This window comes from Aquarana catesbeiana, linkage group LG03 (genome assembly GCF_042186555.1).
Source record: "Aquarana catesbeiana isolate 2022-GZ linkage group LG03, ASM4218655v1, whole genome shotgun sequence".
NCBI lineage: Eukaryota > Metazoa > Chordata > Amphibia > Anura > Ranidae > Aquarana > Aquarana catesbeiana.
Window position 1 is genome coordinate 609,116,434 of NC_133326.1, and position 18,825 is coordinate 609,135,258.

An 18,825-nucleotide genomic window follows, 5' to 3' on the forward strand; every position below is an offset into this window, starting at 1 on the left:
CGAACATCAAGTCCGCGGGACCCGCGATCACACTCACAGAGGTTGCGGCAGGCGCGTGCCCCCAAACCACTTCTTAAAGGGCAACGTACAGGTATGTTAATCTGCCTGTACGTGCCCTTCTGCCAACGTATATCGGTGTGAGCCGGTCGGCAAGCGGTTGATCTTTTTAACATGCACCTGACCATGTATGGACACTTTTACATGCAGTGTACAGAAATTTGAACATTAATTGTGAAATGTCCCTAGCATCAGTTCTGACTCATTACAAAATCCACATCCATATGCCATAAACAACTCAATACAGCCTACACTTTAACATCCATTTTTTTCACACATACACTCACAAATTCAAACACTCTAAAAGTGGAAGATACATATCTTGAAAGAAATGGATAAAATGAGGAAGTCTGGTTGTAGTTACAGAAACCGACAATAAATGGCACTGTTAAAACATTTTAAAAGAACATTTGTACAATACTTTAACAATGAATGTGGTGAACCATGCTTTTCTTTCTCCAGTACGTCCATTACTTGTGAGGGGTCGAACAACCCCGTTCGGTTCGCACCAGAACTCCTGAACATGGAAAAAGTTCAGACCCGAACTGCGAACCTTATTAAAGTCTATGGGACCCAAACTTGAAAAATCAAAAGCATATGTAGGCTTATATGCAAGTTGGCCATAAAAAGGGTATGGGGGCCCGAGTACTGCATGTGGGACATGTATCAGGTCAAAAAATTTTACTTGATACATGCTGGGTTGATGATGTCACATGGGAGTGGTGCCACTAGGTGATGTTGCCAGGTGGCCCCGCCCCTTACCTATTCAAGAACTATCAGATGACAAGGCAGACAGTCAGCAGTTAGCCTTCGTAGCAGGCGGAGCCTTTTTTTCCTTTTCTCTGGTCTGGCGGTGCGGCAGGTGTCGCAATTGATGATGGATCTACATCGAGGGACATAAACTCTGTGTGTGTGTGTTTATTTCTTTTTGACACTTTTTTTTGATGAATGAATAGGGGTGCAATGTACCCCATACTCATTCACATAGGGCCAGGATCTAGGGGCCCCCTTGTTAAAGGGGGCTTCCAGATTCAGATAAGCCCCCTGCCCACAGATCACCACAACCACTCCCCAGGGTTGTGCGGAAGAGGCCCTTGTCCCCAAGCAGAGCCTCAGTCCCCCCGCCCCAAAGCACCCCCATGTTGAGGGCATGTGGCCTGGTATGGTTCAGGAGGGGGGGGGGGTGCTCACTCATCACCCTGTTACCTGGCCTGCTAGGCTGCATGCTCGGATAAGGGTCTACTCTCCTGCAGAGCACCCAGAAAATTCAGGTGTTCCTCAAACACCAGAACGGGTTCTGTCCATGTCCAAACCATTGCTCAGCTCGAACAGTTCGCCCATCTCTCTCCATTACTATAGTTTTACTTTATTATGCTTATGAAAAATGCACTTATTTTGACTTTTACATATTTTTTCCTGTTTTATATATTGCTGACATGGTGCAAGGCCTTACAGAGCTTGTAGAAACACATCAGTTCCATCTTTGCTGAGAGAAGCTTACAGAATAATACATTATGGACATACCAGCATATATACTGTACATGCACACTGGAACATCAGGCCATGTACTGCACATGCATGCCAAGACATCAGTACGTGTATTGTACATGCAAAATCCAATCACCATTACTATAGATGCACACTCCAGCACTTATAGGGAATTAGAGTGCTTGCAATGCAGGGGGCGGAGGTGGTTGCCCAGACAAGACTGTGAGGTGAAGAGACCTGATGCTAGTTGGAGGTGTCTACTACCAAAAGAAAATACAACAAGGAATTTATTCTTTCTACTTATTAAAAATATATTTTTTTACATACTGTTGCCAGTCAGTGTCCCTGATCACCGCCATACCAGTTATATGATGGTGCTGTACTGCACTGGTGACAGTAAAAAAATTTGACCAAAAAATTACAACTTCAAAAAACTTGCCAGGTCTCTTGCTAAATACCTTGGGCTGTCTACTTTCCAAAAAGGAGTCATGTCCTAGGGAATCTCCGGGCATTTTCAGGCCCCAAGAAATGAGATAGGACATCAGTACATCAGGACTGATCAATTTTCAGATATACAGTATATACCATAGTTTGTGGACTCTATAACTTTCCTACAGAATAAATAATGTAGCACCCTGGAGTTTAGTCAGGGAGCTCCTCGCCAAATTCCTTGTCAGGAGCAGCTACCATAGTTATTTGTTAGAGATCCATTGATTTCTCCCTAAGTTTGGCCTTGTTGTACTTTTCTCTTCTACCACTAGGTAGCCGGGCACTTGGTGGTACTAAAAGCCTTGAGGAGCCCAGGGATTCAGAGTCAATAAATCAGAGGGTCCAGTGAGAGACCAGGAGCTCAAGGGGCTGAAGAACTACAAGTAGAAGTTGTAGTAAAGCTAAGAGAACTGTTATGTTTGAACTAGGAACTGTTAAGTACTGTTGCCATAGGAGACAGCAATCCTGCACGTACAGAAGTGGCCCCTTTCTGGGGCCTTTCCCTGTACCGCTGTCCTCCTATTGAAGTCTCTGAGTCTGCCATTTGAAATTGCTACTACTTAAGGGTGTCCTGGCCCTAATCCTCTTTCCCCTGCAAAAAGGGCGGTTAAAGAAATAAAACCTCTTTTGCATCCAAGAAGTGTTTGGCACCCAATGAGTTTTACTGCTCTTGCACCCACTATGCCTCACAACCCATTACATGTTGAAGGATGTCAGCTATCTTTGGCCTTGAAGGTTCTCATTAGACTGGAAGAGGTAAGAGATTCTGCTACATTTGGCGCCCAACGTGGGGCCAAGGCATTGTCTTTGCAGCAGTCACCCATAGCAACCGGCTTCAGCTCCATTGGGACTTCGCCTGGCTCCGAGGGAAGGTGGCAAGTAACATTTATCCTTCTAATAGCCTGTGTTGTCATGTGTACTATCAGTGTGGGGAAGAACAAATGAATCTCACTGCTCATGGGAAAGAATCATCCTGGAAAAGTGTCTTTTGACACCTACCGCCAGCGCTGTAAGGATTAAAACAGGCCCCAAAATGGACTCTATTACAGTTTTGACGCACAGCAGCAAGAAGGAGGCGGGCGCCAAAATTCCAAATAAACATTTTCATCAATTCATTGGCAGGGGGAGGAGCTCCCACTCTGCAGAGGAGGATAAGGAAGTGCCACCACGTGTGTCTGTTTGTGAGTTAGTGAAGGAGATGGCGCAGTTCGTGAGTGAAATGGCGGATTGGAAAAAGTATGCTCCGGGCATCTACGCTGACCTGAACGATGGAAAATCTGTTGTGACCGATAACAAATGGTCAGCTTGCCTTGTACACAGCCGGAGGCTATGAGTCTCTGGGATTGATTTGTGGAAAATGTTCTAGCCTGACCACGCATTTGAGACCTTGGATCGTCTGTGGACACTGCGGAGAGCATATGTTCGAGGTTGCCTCTCCAAACCTATCTCAGAGGATCTTACAAGTGGATTGGGACAAAAGTGTTTTGTGCATTGTCATGCATATTTAGAAATTCCATATTTTGCTGAGTTCCCCTGCACACATTTTCTACTTTCAACATCCATTTATGTGCAGAATAAAAAGAAAATCTGTTTTGCACTTGATTGGAAAGTTGAAGTGAAAAAAAAAATCCTTTAGAAAATAATCAATCACAAGTACACAACGAGATCATGGAGGAGCAGGTTGAATAAACTGGTTTATTTATATAAAATTGAGCTTTAATACAAATGTTAAACAGTAACTGTTAAAAAAAAATTTTATATAATGTTAAAAATGTTATTTAAGAATAAGTATTAGTAGACAGTTATCAAACCACTGGTGACAGGTTTGTAGAAGTAGGAAGAGTGAACAGTAACGAATATAGGTAAATATAGAGGAGCTATACACAAAAATCATATAACATATTGCGTCTTCTTTTGTTATCTTCTGTAATTGGATTTCATAGTCTGAAACAACAACGAGAATCATAAAGAACTGGGTAAACAGAGCTGCATTATTTGATGTGGTTTGTTTATGAATAAATCTATATATTATAGAAGAACAAGGGATCTAGTGTGGACAGTTTGACCAACCGTTCGGAAGACAGAGAGGGAGAGCTCTTCCTTATGAGACTCCATAAAATAAAAAAATCGAGAAGGTTATTTACTAGCCCCCAAAATCTGTTAAGTCAGATCTAGCTCAATGTAACCTCAAAACAATGGAGTTGGAAATACACATTTTCACATTATTAGATACATTATTAGATGGGTGGAATGCACAATAACTTGAGCGGTTGAATCTGAACTCCAGCCTTCCCTTCTGTCTTGTACAGTTGTACTCTTCTGTACTGAAATTGCTTACTCTAATTTCAATGCACACTATGAGCTTCCAGGTATGACAGAGCTTTAGCAAACCTGTGCCTCTTTATTGTAAGCTTACTAGAACCCACTTTTGCTACTGCCTTGCCAATTTACTTTGCATGAGGCTGTGTGGAGTTAGAAATGTTTGCATCGGGTCCAATGTGGCTGATGGCTAGGCAGGAAGTCCAGTGAGGGCAAGATAGCCCCCAGTCAGCTCTATGCCCTTGAAGGACCGGAGCGACCTCTGACATCACCTTCGGTTCTCAGGCAGGTAGACAGGACTTTTTTCTTTAACCCTTTCAATACCCGCCTATAGTAAAATGACGTCCTCTACTATGTGGGGTGATATCTGAATGATGCTTGCAGCTAGATGCATCATTCAGATATCATTCTTTTCAGCCGCCGATTCTGTGCACGATAAGAACAGTCATAGCGGCAGTGCCGCCGCTTGATCGTTCTTATAGGCGACGGGAGGGGACGCCCCCCCCTCCCACCGCCATCCAGTGCTTCTCCGGGCTCTCCCGGAGAATGAATCGGCCGGCGCCGGATGTTGATGATAGAGATGACTGGTGAACAGATGGTTACCAGTCATCTCTATGACCGTGGGAGGCCCGGACGCCTCGTTATGACGTCACGCCCGGGTACCCGGAAATAACCGAAGCCGCGATCGCGGCTGTCAGCATGAGATCGGTGATTTTTTTTTTTTTTTTTTTTTCCGATCTCATGCTTTCCAGCCTAGAGGAGAGATGTGGGGTCTTATTAACCCCACATCTCTCCATATAGAGGACCTGCCACATAGATTCCTATTACAAGGGATGTTTACATTCCTTGTAATAGGAATAAAAGTAATCAAAAAAAAAAAAGTTAAAGTGTAAAAATAAAAAAAATGAAGTAAAAAAAAATTAAAATAATAAAAAAAAAAATTAAAACGCCCCTGTCCCCGGTAGCTCACCCCAGAAACGAACACACACGTAAGTCCCGCCCACATATGTAAACGCCGCTCAAACCACACATGTGAGGTATCGCCGCGTGCGTTAGGGCGTGTGCAACAATTCTAGCACTAGACCTCCTCTGTAACTCTAAACTGGTAACCTGTAAAAAATTTTAAAGCGTCGCCTATGGAGATTTTTAAGTAATGAAGTTTGGCGCCATTCCATGATTGTGCGCAATTTTAAAGCGTGACATGTTGGGTATCTATTTACTCGGCGTAACATCGTCTTTCACATTATTCAAAAAAATTGGTCTGACTTTACTGTTTTGTTATATTTTTTTAATTCATGAAACCTTTTTTTTCCAAAAAAAAGGCGTTTGAAAAATTATTGCGCAAATACCGTGTGAGATAAAAAGTTGCAATGACCGCCATTTTATTCCCTAGGTTGTCTGCTAAAAAAAACATATATATAATGTTTGGGGGTTCTGAGTAATTTTCTAGCAAAAAAATTATGATTTTTACATGAAGTAGAGAAGTGCCAGAATAGGCCCGGTATTGGGAGTTCCACTCAAAAGTGGAACTTCGGCTTATCCGTCTCCCCCCCCCTTCCGGTCCCCCGGACGTGCGGCCCCCTCCTCCTTCCTCCGCCGCTGGACCAATTATAAAGTGCAGCGCGCTTCGCGCAGTAGGGAAAGGCTTCACTGCCGGGTTCCCTTACCAAGAATGGCGGCGGCTGCACTCGAAAGCCGATCCGAAGATCAGCTGGGGTTCCAACATTGTGGGCTGGACAGGTGAGTGTCCATATATTAAAAGTCAGCAGCTGTAGTATTTGTAGCTGCTGACTTTTAATTTTTCGTGGGGGAGGGGCTCGACCTCCTCTTTTAAGTCAAAATGTCTTTTTTTTTTTTTTTTAGCTTTTAAAGGTAAATGAGAGACCCCAGATCTCTCAATAAAGAGGACTTGTCGTGGTTATTTCTATTACAAGTGATTTAAAAAATAAAAATGAACAGGACGAGGTAAAAATAAAAAGTTAAATAAATAAAAAAAATATTAAAAAATTTAAAGCACCCCATCCCTCCAGGCTCACGCGCCGAAGATGAACGCATACGTAAGTTGCGCCGGCATTTATAAACGGTGTTCAAACCACACATGTGAGGTATCGCTGCGGTCATTGGAGTGAGAGCAATAATTGTAGCATAGGAACTCCTCTGTAACTCTAAACAGGTAACCTGTAAACATTTTTACAACATCGCTTATGGAGATTTTTAAGTACCTTAGTTTGTTAACATTCCACAAGCGTGCACAATTTTAAAGCATGACATGTTAGGTATCTATTTACTTGAAAGACCGCTGTGCAGATACAATGTGACATAAAATATTGCATTGACAGCCATTATATTCTCTAGGGTCTCTGCTAAAAAAAATATAGATAATATTTGGGGGTTCTAAGTCATTACAAGTAAAAATCAGTATTTTATGCTAGTAAAACAACTGTCTGAAAAGTCTTGGTCTTTAAAATAATATCTTAATTTTTTCATTATATGTTTTTTTTCTTTTTGTGGTGGACTATAGTACATCATTGCTATTTGCATTATGCTCCTACACAAATGTCTGTGTTTGTCATTCCACGCAATAGTTCATATCTACACATTACCTGTGGTGGAGCAATGGTTTCCTATGGTCTAGGTGGAGGAGGAGCAGTTGGCCTCTGAAATATATGCAATTTGAAGAAAAAACGTTAAAGTACTGTAGTTAAAAGTCAATGACCATCCAAAGCAATAGGATAAAGGGGAAGTCAGAGAGGAGCTAACAGCAAGGAAGTGAAGGTTGGGGGAGCTGAATTTCCAAAGTGACAAAAGTGAACTCTTCTATTTCCCAAGCATGCAAATACAGTGGTGTCTTCATAATCGGCTGCATCAGCTGTTTCAACTGTACTCCTTGTTTCCCCAAAATATTCAGCCTTAGCAGACAAAACAACGTTGTTACCAGGGTTGCCACCTGTACGGGAATGACCCGGACAGCCTGGGTTTTGACAGCTGTGCCCGGGTTTGTGTTCTCCCGACACCCAGACACAGCAGCATAGGCTCCAGACCAGTCCCAGGCTCCAGCCCCAGTGTGGGAAGTACCTGCAGCAGCCCCGGTATCACCAGCACACAGCACCATGCCTTCCTCCTTCCCAATCCGATTCCTAACCCCCCCCTCTCTGAGTCCCACTAGCAGCACTCCACAACCACCCGCTCCTGTGACTTCAGTGATGAGTGCCTCCTCCTGGCTCCTCCCCTCCCCATCACATCACCACTCCCTGCCTCGGCGTTAGAATAGATGCTTTTTCTCTGGGGCGGGCTCTCCCACCAGCAGACTCCCCCCTGCCCCTCCCTTCAGAAGAAGAACCCCCGCAATGTGCCGATCAGGCAACTGCAGAACTCTCTCTCCCTCTACCGCCAGCAGCCCCCCCCCCGCCCCCCTTTCTTCCCTGCTCCAGCGTTCTGGGGGGCCAATGTCCTGCAGCAGCCGGGTCACACTGCACTGTCTGTGGCTCTGTGCACACTCTCTCTCCCACCCAGCCGCCGGTGTGTTACCGAGAAAGTTCCCCCGGGGGATAAGGACCCCCTGTACTGCGCAGGCACAGCGCTTGCGCAGTACGAATGACTAAGGAGCCGCCGAAGATAGCCGAAGCTTAAAACCTTCAATCAGCTGTACACGGCCCGCGCCCTGAGTCCAGGTTCAAGCCCCACCATCCAAGTGGACCTAGAGGTAGAATAAAAAAGTGCCGAGCGAAGCGAGGCCGTGCCCGAAGCGTGGCGAGTGAAGCGAGCCTGCGAGGGGCCCTGTTACAGGCGCCGTGTACAGCTGATTTACACCTATTCAGCTTCGGCTATTTCCGCCGGCTTGTACTGCACAAGCGCTGCGCCTGCGCAGTACAGGGGGGTCCTTATCCGCCGAGGGGAACTTTCTCGGCAGAACACTGGCGCCGATGCCAGAGACAGTGAATAGAACTGGTGTCCTAGCAACCAGGGATGCTGGTGTGTGAACCTGTTGGGGGGCGGAGTCTAACACCATGCTCTCTCATGCATAATGAGAGAGCATGGTGTTAGACTCCGCCCCCCAACAGGTTCACACACACATCTTTGCAGCGGCTCCTGGAAGGTAAGGGGGTTTTGTCTTGCTCTATGGAGGTCTCTATGGGGGGTGGAGGCAGGCACTGTCTGATATTTAAGGGACTCAGAGCTAGCAAGTTCTCTAAGGGGGGGGGCGTCACCCAGGGGAGGTCTATGCTGCTAATATAAAGAGGGGGGGGGGGCAGGCAGTCTCTGATATTAATGGGGCTCAGAGCTAGCAGGGTCTCTAAGGGGGGGGGGTCACCTGGGGGAGGTCTATGCTGCTAATATGCTAATATAAAGGGAGGGGGGAGGTCTATGCTGCTAATATAAAGGGAGGGGGGTGAGTCTATGCTGCTAATATAAAGGGAGGGGGGTGAGTCTATGCTGCTAATATAAAGGGAGGGGGGGTGAGTCTATGTTGTTAATATAAAGGGAGTGGGGGTGAGTCTATGCTGCTAATATAAAGGGAGGGGGGGGTGAGTCTATGTTGTTAATATAAAGGGAGTGGGGGTGAGTCTATGCTGCTAATATAAAGGGACACTAATCTAATGGGGGTCACTCTGTAAGGAGGAGTGCTGATCAGTGGCGTCACTACAGGAGGGCTCATTCACACCATAGTCGCCACTGGTGCTGATATAAGATGACTCTAATAAGATGAACTAATGGGGGGTGCTGACTGCCGATTTTAACCACTTGCCGACCGGGCCATAGTCGAAAGACGGCTGCAGCGCGGTCGGCTAGTTCTGGGTGGACGTCCGTGGGACTTCCTCCCAGAATACTGCTCTCGCGCGCCCCCTGGGGCGCGCACCCAAGAACTTCCGTGACCGCCGGGTCCAGAGGACCCGGCGCATCACGGATCACGGTAAACGGCCGCTGATCGCAGCCGTTTACCATGTGATCGCTCCGTCAAATGACGGAGCGATCACATGTCAACAGACCGGCGTCATGTCATGACGCCGGTTCCTCCCTCCCCTCTGTGTACCAATCGGTACAGTGCGAGGGGAGAGGGGGAGGGATCGGATGGCAGCACCGCTGTGGGCTGCATGTGTAGTGCCCACAACGGGGCTCAGTGACAATTACAGTCACATCCATCCATCCCTCCATGCTCAGCCATCCCTGCAATACTCTGCGTAATACCCCGCAATACTCTGCGTAATACCCCGCAATACTCTGCGTAATACCCCGCACTACTCTGCATAAATACCCCGCACTACTCTGCATAAATACCCCGCACTACTCTGCGTAATACCCCGCACTACTCTGCGTAATACCCCGCACTACTCTGCGTAATACCCCGCAATACTCTGCATAAATACCCCGCAATACTCTGCATAAATACCCCGCAATACTCTGCATAAATACCCCGCAATACTCTGCATAATACCCCGCAATACTCTGCATTATACCCCGCAATACTCTGCATAATACCCCACAATACTCTGCAATATACCCCACAATACTCTGCAATATACCCAGCAATATACCCTGCACTACTCCGCAATACTCTGCAATACCCCACAATTTTTAACCAGTTCCCGCCCACAGTCATATGACGTCCTTGACTTTGAGCGGGGATATCTGAATGATGGGTGCAGCTACAGGCATCATTCAGATATCAGCTTTTTCAGCCGGCGATTCCCTACACCATAAGAATGATCATAGTGGCTGTTACACTGCTTGATCGTTCTTACGGGAGGCGAGAGGGGATGCCCCCCCCCTTCCCGCCACCCTCCGGTGCTTCTACCGACTCACCGCTACGATCGAAGCCAAGATCGTTTTTTTTTTTTTTTTTATTTCAGGCTTCCCAGCCTAGAGGTGAGATGTGGGGTCTTATTGACCCCATATGTCACTGTAAAGAGGACCTGTCATGCCATATTCCTATTACAAGGATGTTTACATTCCTTGTAATAGAAATAAAAGTGATCAAAAATTTTTGTTGGGGGGGGGGAAAAGTGTCAAACTAAAATAAATAAAGTAAAATAAACAATAAAAAAAAAAAAAAATGTTTAAAGCGCCCACATTCGTGTGCTCGCATGCAGAAGCGAACACATACGTAAGTCCCGCCCACATATGAAAACGGTGTTCAAACCACACATGTGAGGTATCGCTGCGAACGTTAGAGCGAGAGCAATAATTTTGGCCCTAGACCTCCTCTGTAACTCAAAACATGTAACCAGTAAAAAATTTTAAAGCGTCACCTATGGAGATTTTTAAGTAGCGACGTTTGGCACCATTCCACAAGAGTGTGCAATTTTGAAGGGTGACATGTTAGGTATCTATTTACTCGGCGTAACTTCATCTTTCACATTATGCAAAAACATTGGGCTAACTTTACTGTTTTATTTTTTTTTAAAGCACAAAACTGTTTTTTTTCCAAAAAAAAAAGCGTTCGAAAAATTGCTGCGCAAATACCGTGCGAGATAAAAAGTTGCAACAACCGCCATTGTATTCTCTAGGGTCTTTGCTAAAAAAAATATATATAATGTTTTGGGGTTCTATGTAATTTTCTAGCAAATAAATTATTATTTTTACATGTAGGAGAGAAATATAAGAATTGGCCTGGGTGCTCCAGAAAGCCTGGAGGTGCTCCGTGCATGTTGGGCCTCTGTATGTGGCCACGCTGTGTAAAAGTCTCACACATGTGGTATCGCCGTACTCGGGAGTAATAGCAGAATGTGTTTTGGGGTGTAATTTGTGGTATGCATATGCTGTGTGTGAGAAATAACCTTCTAATATGACAATTTTGTGAAAAAAAAAAAAGAAAAAAAAAAATCTTGATTTTGCAAAGAATTGTGGGAAAAGATGACAATTTCAAAAAAACTCACCATGCATCTTTCTAAATACCTTGGAATGTCTTCTTTCCAAAAAGGGGTCATTTGGGGGGTATTTGTACTTTTCTGGCATGTTAGGGTCTCAAGAAATTAGATAGGCCGTCAGTACTTCAGGTGTGATCAATTTTCAGATATTGGCACCATAGCATTTGGACTCTCTAACATTCACAAAGACCAAATAATATACACCAAGTTGTACTTATTTTTACCAAAGATATGTAGCAGTATAAATTTTGGCCAAAATTTACAAAGAAAAATTACTAATTTGCTAAATTTTATAACAGAAACAAAGAAAAATTCATTTTTTTACCAAATTTTCAGTCTTTTTTCTTTTATAGCGCAAAAAATAAAAAACCCAACGGTGATTAAATACCACCAAAAGAAAGCTCTATTTGTGTGAAAAAAAGGACAAAAAATTCATATAGGTACAGTGTTGTATGACTGAGTAATTGTCATTCAAATTGTGAGAGCACCGAAAGCTGAAAATTGGTCTGGTTAGGAAGGGGGTTTAAGTGCCCAGTGGTCAAGTGGTTAATGTTTGCTGACCAACCATTAGATCAGCAGTCAGCACCCCCCATTAGAGACCCCCATTATATCAGAGTCACCTTATATCAGCACCCACCGCTTACAGACCCCCATTAGATTAGAGTTCAGTGAAAAGTATTAAAGTGGTTTTTGAGTTTTAACTAATAGTGCTTTATTTGTATGAAAAATTACACTGTTGAATGACACCTAGCATAATTCAACCGACTGAGCCCAAGCTGTCAAAGGTACAACCCTGAGGCTGGGTTCACTTATGTGCGGCCGCATGTTTTCTCGTGGGTTCCGGACGTGTCTGTTCACTGGTTCAGGAGCAAATCAGGTCTGCATTTCTGCCTGAATTTGCACCTGAACCAGACCAAAAGACGCACAGGACCCTTTTTGTATGCGGATTGCGGCCACCCCAGACCTGTTTGAACCGGCTCCATAGAGAGCTGGTCACACTCGCCTGTCATGCAAATTGGATGTGGTGAAAACCGCATCCAATTCGCACATATGTGAATCCAGCCTAAGGGTGCGTCATCATGGGCTCTTATTAAACTTGCACAGAATGGCGCTTTTATGTCATTACATAAATTCTGCGTTGTGTGCAGGAGTAGGACCACCCTAGATTTAAGGGACTTGTGCATTTTTAAAGAATATGTGTGTGGTGAGGAAGTGGGTGATGGCTTTAAGCAGAGAGTGTGGGGAGAATATTCTAAAGCTTGTTTATAAGGACTGCTGCACTGCATGAACATGAATATTTCTTTCAGTGCTGACCAGAATTTTGTTGTGCTGTATATATGATGTGATAATGAAAGAAGAAATTGTTATTGATCAATGGCGTAACTTTCCCAAAATGCTGCTCAGCTAATCTCTTTTGGCCTAACAGAGCACTTTTATTGCAGCCCCCTGCCATTCCATAAATAAGGGGTCCAAGTTTGGCGACAGCCTAATCTGACTTTTCTTTTGTATATTGGATAAGGTACCAATGTGCTGGATTTTCTATGGATTGTGACTTCAGATATGTGAGCCCTGGCACTGGTTTATCATCGCTGGTGACAAAGTTGAAATTTATTTCTGGCATTTTATCAACTTTTTTTGTTTGTCACCCAAAGATGTGATGCCTGTCAAATGTACATGGCAGACTACAGAGTTTCCCTTTTTAACGGTAAAAACTTGGTAGATGTTTGATTTTGGTTCATTTTGTATGGCTCAAATCTCACCGCACCCACACAAAAAAGGTGCATGCAACTTTTTTTGCCGCACTGGAAACGGACCACACGGGTGTTCACACCTATGCAATCTGATTCTGACAATTGCACTGCATTTTGTGAACTGTTTTTGGGGTGTTTTTAATATTGACAACCATAGCAGTTCACATGGACGGACTATGATTGTGACCCGGTGCAGAAAACGCACAGGAATCACTGCAAATCCCATCCCACCCTGCATCAGTGTGAACCAGGGCTCCAGGTTATATTAGCTGCTTGTGCATAGGTATGCAAATTTTTTTCCCCACACTCACTAAACACTTTATTAGGTACATATGTTCAAACACTTGGTAACACAAATTGCTAATCAGCCAATCACATGGCAGCAACTCAGTGCATTTAGGCATCAAGACGTGGTTAAGATGACTTGCTGAAGTTCAAACATTTTGATGGTAGGGTCAGAATTTGGCGTAAACATGAAAGCATGGATCCATCCTGCCTTGTATCAATGGTTCAGGCTGGTGGTGTAATGGTGTGGGGGATATTTTCTTGGCAAACTTTGGGCCCCTTAGTACAAATTGAGCATGGATTAATCACCACGGCTTACCCGAGTATTGTTGCTTACCATGTCCATCCCTTTATGACTACAGTGTACCCATCTTCTGAAGGCTCCTTCCAGCAGGATAATGCACCATATCTCAAAGCTCAAATCATCTCGCAACTGGACAATGAGGTCACTGTACTCCAATGGCCTCCACGCTCACCACATCTCATCCAATAGAGCACCATTGGGATTTGGTGGAACGGGAGGTTGGCATCATGGATGTGCAGCCGACAAATCTGCAGCAACTGTGTGATGCCATCATGTCACTATAGACCAAAATCTCTGAGGAATGTTTCCAACACCTTGTTGTATCTATGCCACCAAGAATGAAGGCAAAAGGGGGTCCAACCTGCTACTAGCAAGGGGTCCTTAATAAAGTGGCCAGTGAGTTGTGTTGTATATATATATATATATATATATATATATATATATATATATATATAATACACATATTATATACAGTATATGTATGTATGTATATAAAGCCCTCAACCCCACATCTCATTTGGCTCAGCTAGCTCAAGTGGATTCTACAAATCTGCCACAGACTGTTAATGGTTACACTCTAATTGATGATAAAGCATTTAAAATGTTTCATATAGTGTATCAACAGTAGTCATATAATGTCTTCGGAGGATGAGCAGCAGCCCTGTACTAGTAAAAAAGCCAGGCGGCTTTGCAAGTTTAGGGATGAGTGGCTTGTAAGTGCTGATTTTAAAAGCTGGCTTGTATAGGACAGAGGTGACAATACATTGGCAAAGTGTGTCGCGTTACAATCAAAGTGACATATGATGGCCTTAAAGCTGTTAAAGCTCACCAAAATTCAGACCGTCACAAGCAAGATATGCATGCTCAGAAAACATCAGATACTCTGCAAAAGTTTTTTGTCAAAGTCAACACAGAGGAAGAAGACAAAGTCCTTGCTGCTGAAATCAGCCTAATCTATCATGGGGGTTACACATCACCACAGCCATTTGTCTCAGGTGAGAAAATTATTTGATTTTTATAATGCTACCTTTTCCTAGTAGTAGTAGTTTACTTTACTTTACATAAATTGCGTTCTTCCATCAATATATTTAATGTATTTTTACTAATTATTTATGACATGTATTTGAATAAAATAAAATAATTATTAAAATGTTTGCCCCCCTTCAAAAAAGTAGTAAACTTTAAAAACGGTGCACGTTTGAGAGATATTCATTTTACCTACAGGTAAATTATACAGCTTATAAGCTTACCTGTAGGTAAAAAAATCAAATTCAGAAGTTTACTGCTACTTTTATAGTAACATTATAAGGTATGTTTGCCCCCCCCCCGTAATAGTAACATTATGAGGTATATTTGCCCCCCTTTAATAGTAACATTATGAAGTATTTACTCAGAATATAAAGGTATTATCATCCATAATAATTTAGATCACACTATAACATATACTTGCTTTTTTATATATATTATTATATCTATTTTAGGACTGTGGGAATAAACTTTATTCTAAAGTTTTTCCAGACTCTCAGATTGCCAGGAAAATGCACTGTGGAAGAACAGAATGTGAAGCTATTGTCCAAAATATTTTATCACCTGCTTCAGTTAAAGCCGTAGTAAAGCAGATTCAAGGTGGAAAGCCTTTTTCAGTTTCGCTTGACGCTTCGAACAAAGGTAACTCAAAATATTTTCTACTTGCAGTGACCTATTTCACCAAGGATAAGGAGTTCAGAAGAAAATTCTGGATTTTTATGAGGATGCTGATGAAACATCTGATGCAATGACCGGCCATATACGAGCTCATTTGATCTGGACCTCAAGCAAATAATTTCTTATGGTGCAGATAACGCATCCGTCAACTATAGTATCCATCATTCCATCTATACAGTATCTCACAAAAGTGAGTACACCCCCTCACATTTTTGTAAATATTTTATTCTTTATTCTTTTCATGTGACAACACTGAAGAAATTACACTTTGCTACAATGTAAAGTAGTGAGTGTACAGCTTTTATAACTGTGTAAATTTGCTGTCCTCTCAAAATAAATCAACACACAGCCATTAATGTCTAAACTGCTGGCAACAAAAGTGAGTACATCCCTAAGTGAAAATATTCAAATTGGGCCCAAAGTGTCAATATTTTGTGTGGCCACCATTATTTTCCAGCACTACCTTAACCCTCTTGGGCATGGAGTTCACCAGAGCTTCACAGGTTGCCACTGGAGTCCTCTTCCACTCCTGCATGACGACATCACGGAGCTGGTGGATGTTAGAGACCTTGCGCTCCTCCACCTTCCGTTTTGAGGATGCCCCACAGATGCTCAATAGGGTTTAGGTCTGGAGACATGCTTGGCCAGTCCATCACCTTTACCCTCAGCTTATTTAAGAAGGCAGTGGTTGTCTTGGAGGTGTGTTTGGGGTCGTTATCATGTTGGAATACTGCCCTGAGGCCCCGTCTCCGAAGGGAGGGGATCATGCTCGGCTTCAGTATGTGACAGTACATGTTGGCATTCATGGTTCCCTCAATGAACTGCAGCTCCCCAGTGCCGGCAGCACTCATGAAGCACCAGACTATGACACTCCCACCACCGTGCTTGACTGTAGGCAAGACACACTTGTCTTTGTACACCTCACCTGGTTGCCACCACACAAGCTTGACACCATCTGAACCAAATAAGTTTATCTTGGTCTCATCAGACCACCCGACCTGGTTCCAGTAATCTATGTCCTTAGTCTGCTTGTCTTCAGCAAACTGTTTGCGGGCTTTCTTGTACATCATCTTTAGAAGAAGCTTCCTTCCGGGACGACAGCCATGCAGACCAATTTGATGCAGTGTGCGGCGAATGTTCTGAGCACTGACAGGCTGACCCCCCCCACCCCTTCAACCTCTGCAACAATGCTGGCAGCACTCATATGTCTATTTCCCAAAGACAACCTCTGGATATGACGCTGAGCACGTGCACTCAACTTCTTTGGTCGACCATGGTGAGGCCTGTTCTGAGTGGAACCTGTCCTGTTAAACTGCTATATGGTCTTGGCCACCGTGCTGCAGCTCAGTTTCAGGGTCTTGGCAATCTTCTTATAGCCTAGGCCATCTTTATGTAGAGCAACAATTCTTTTTTTCAGATCCTCAGAGTTCTTTGCCATGAGGTGCCATGTTGAACTTCCAGTGACCGGTATGAGAGAGTAAGAGTGATAACACCAAATTTAACACACCTGCTCCCCATTCACACCTGAGACCTTGTAACACTAACAAGTCACATGACACTGTGATATACTGTACCAATTTAAGGTTGGAAAATTCTTTCCTTTTAGCTGCAGGTTGCAACTGCCATCTGTTGCATAACGCTGCAAAACATGGCTGTAAAAGGTTAATGTATGATGTAGAAGCATTCGTAATTAAAGTCCACAATGAATTTTCCTGCAGCGCTAAGCATGTTAAAGAACTCAAGTCATGCTGTTAATTTTTGGATATTGGTTATTATAAACTTTTAGGACATGTACCGAGACGATGGCTATCGTTATTTACAGCTTTGGATCGGTTGAAGAATCGGCCTGCTGTGAAGATATATATACTTTATTCAAAAGGGAGAAGAGAACTGTGCACTGCTCATTTGGAATTTTATTAAATCTCAGGAACATGGTCTTAAAGAGGAAGTAAACCCTGATGGGTTTTACTTCCTCTTTGTTTCCCTGCAAAGGTAAAGCATAATGGGCTACTATGCATCGCATAGTAGCCCATGATGTGTCACTTACCTGAAACTGAAGCCTGTGATGTCACCGCTGTCCCCTCTTCCACGAAGCGTCCATCTTCCTTCCGAGTATCGCGGCTCCGGCACTGTGATTGGCCGGAGCCGCGATGACGTCACTCCCACGCATGCGCGCGAGCCGCATGCGCCGTAGATATCGCCGATTGCCTTTTTTGTAAATATCTGCTAAACCGTGGAGGTTTGGGAGATATTTTGAGTACCTACAGGTAAGCCTTAATCTAGGCTTACCTGTAGGTAAAAGTGGTTGTAATGGGTTTACAACCACTTTAATTCCGATTTTAGATCTCACACTCCACGAATGTTACCTTTTTTTGTACACAATTTTATGAATGTATTTCAACCTGCCATCTTAAAATTGGAGAGTGACACAATGCAGTCAACTGAGATCTTTCATATTCTTGAGGAAGTTCTTAACAATCTCAAATTGCGAATAACAGAGAATTTTTTTTGGCTTCAAAGTAAACCAGTCACTGAAGAATCTTCCACCAAGTTTACAGGAGGCATTCAAGAAAAATGCTTTAGAAGTTTATAATGCATGTGTACAATATTTGGAGAAGAAATTTAACCGCTTCAGATCCGCGCTATAGCTGAATGACGGCTACAGCGCAGACCTACTTTGCCAGGAGGACGTCAATAGATGTCCTCCCGTGCTCGAGCAGCCTGCGAGCCCCCTGCAGGACGTGCGCGGCGCACTCTGTGATCAGCGAGTCCGTGAGACTCGCTGGATCACAGATCAGAGTAAGGGGTCGATCCCGACCCCTTACTACATGATCAGCTGTCATCCAGTGACAGCTGATCATGTGATGTAAACAGAGCCGGTAATTGGCTAATTTTTTCTCCTCGCGCTGATAGCGTGAGGAGAAAAAAAAAAGCCGATCACCGGCGGCTGTCAGAGGGACATTGGTCCCGATCAAGGAGAGCAGCTGCCAGTTTATCTGTGCCCACCTGTGCCATCTGCCAGTGCCGCCTACCAGTGCCCACCAGTGCCACCTACCAGTGCCCACAGTGCTACCTATCAATGTCACCAATCAGGGCCTCATCAACAGTGCTGCCCATCAGTGTCACCTATCAGTGCCACCTATCAGTGCCCATCAGTGCCATCTTATCAGTGGCCATCAGTGCCATCTTATCAGTGGCCATCAGTGCCCTCTTATCAGTGGCCATCAGTGCCATCTTATCTGTGCCCATCAATACCACCTTATCTCACCCCACCAGTGCCGCCTTATCTGTGCCTATCAGTGCCGCCTTATCTGTGCCTATCAGTGCAGCCTGTCAGTGCCCACCATTGCCGCCTCATCAGTGCATATCAATGAAGGAGAAAAATTACCTGTTTGCAAAATTTTATAACAAACTATAAAACATGATTTTTTTCCCCAAAACTTTAAGCCTTTTTTTGTTTGTTTAGCAAAAACTAAATAAAATAGTGGAATGTGTTTTAGCAATTCCTATAAGCAATGCATTTGTGGGTCATTAGCGTTATACGAAACCTTTGGAGTGATGA

General features: G+C 43.9%; 1 protein-coding gene across 1 annotated transcript in view; it reads right to left on the minus strand.

Moving 5' to 3' along the window:
* Nucleotides 1–3,715: 3,715 nt before the first annotated feature.
* The window catches only part of LOC141133093 (zinc metalloproteinase-disintegrin-like VLAIP-B), a 158,207-nt gene continuing 143,097 nt past the window's right edge, over nucleotides 3,716–18,825 (minus strand). The window contains exons 23-24 of the mRNA XM_073622222.1: nucleotides 6,957–7,010; nucleotides 3,716–3,978 (exon numbers count right to left, since the gene is read on the minus strand). Of these exons, the coding sequence (XP_073478323.1) occupies nucleotides 6,978–7,010 (33 nt within the window). The 3' untranslated portion in view covers nucleotides 3,716–3,978; nucleotides 6,957–6,977. The remainder of the gene's footprint in view (nucleotides 3,979–6,956; nucleotides 7,011–18,825) is intronic.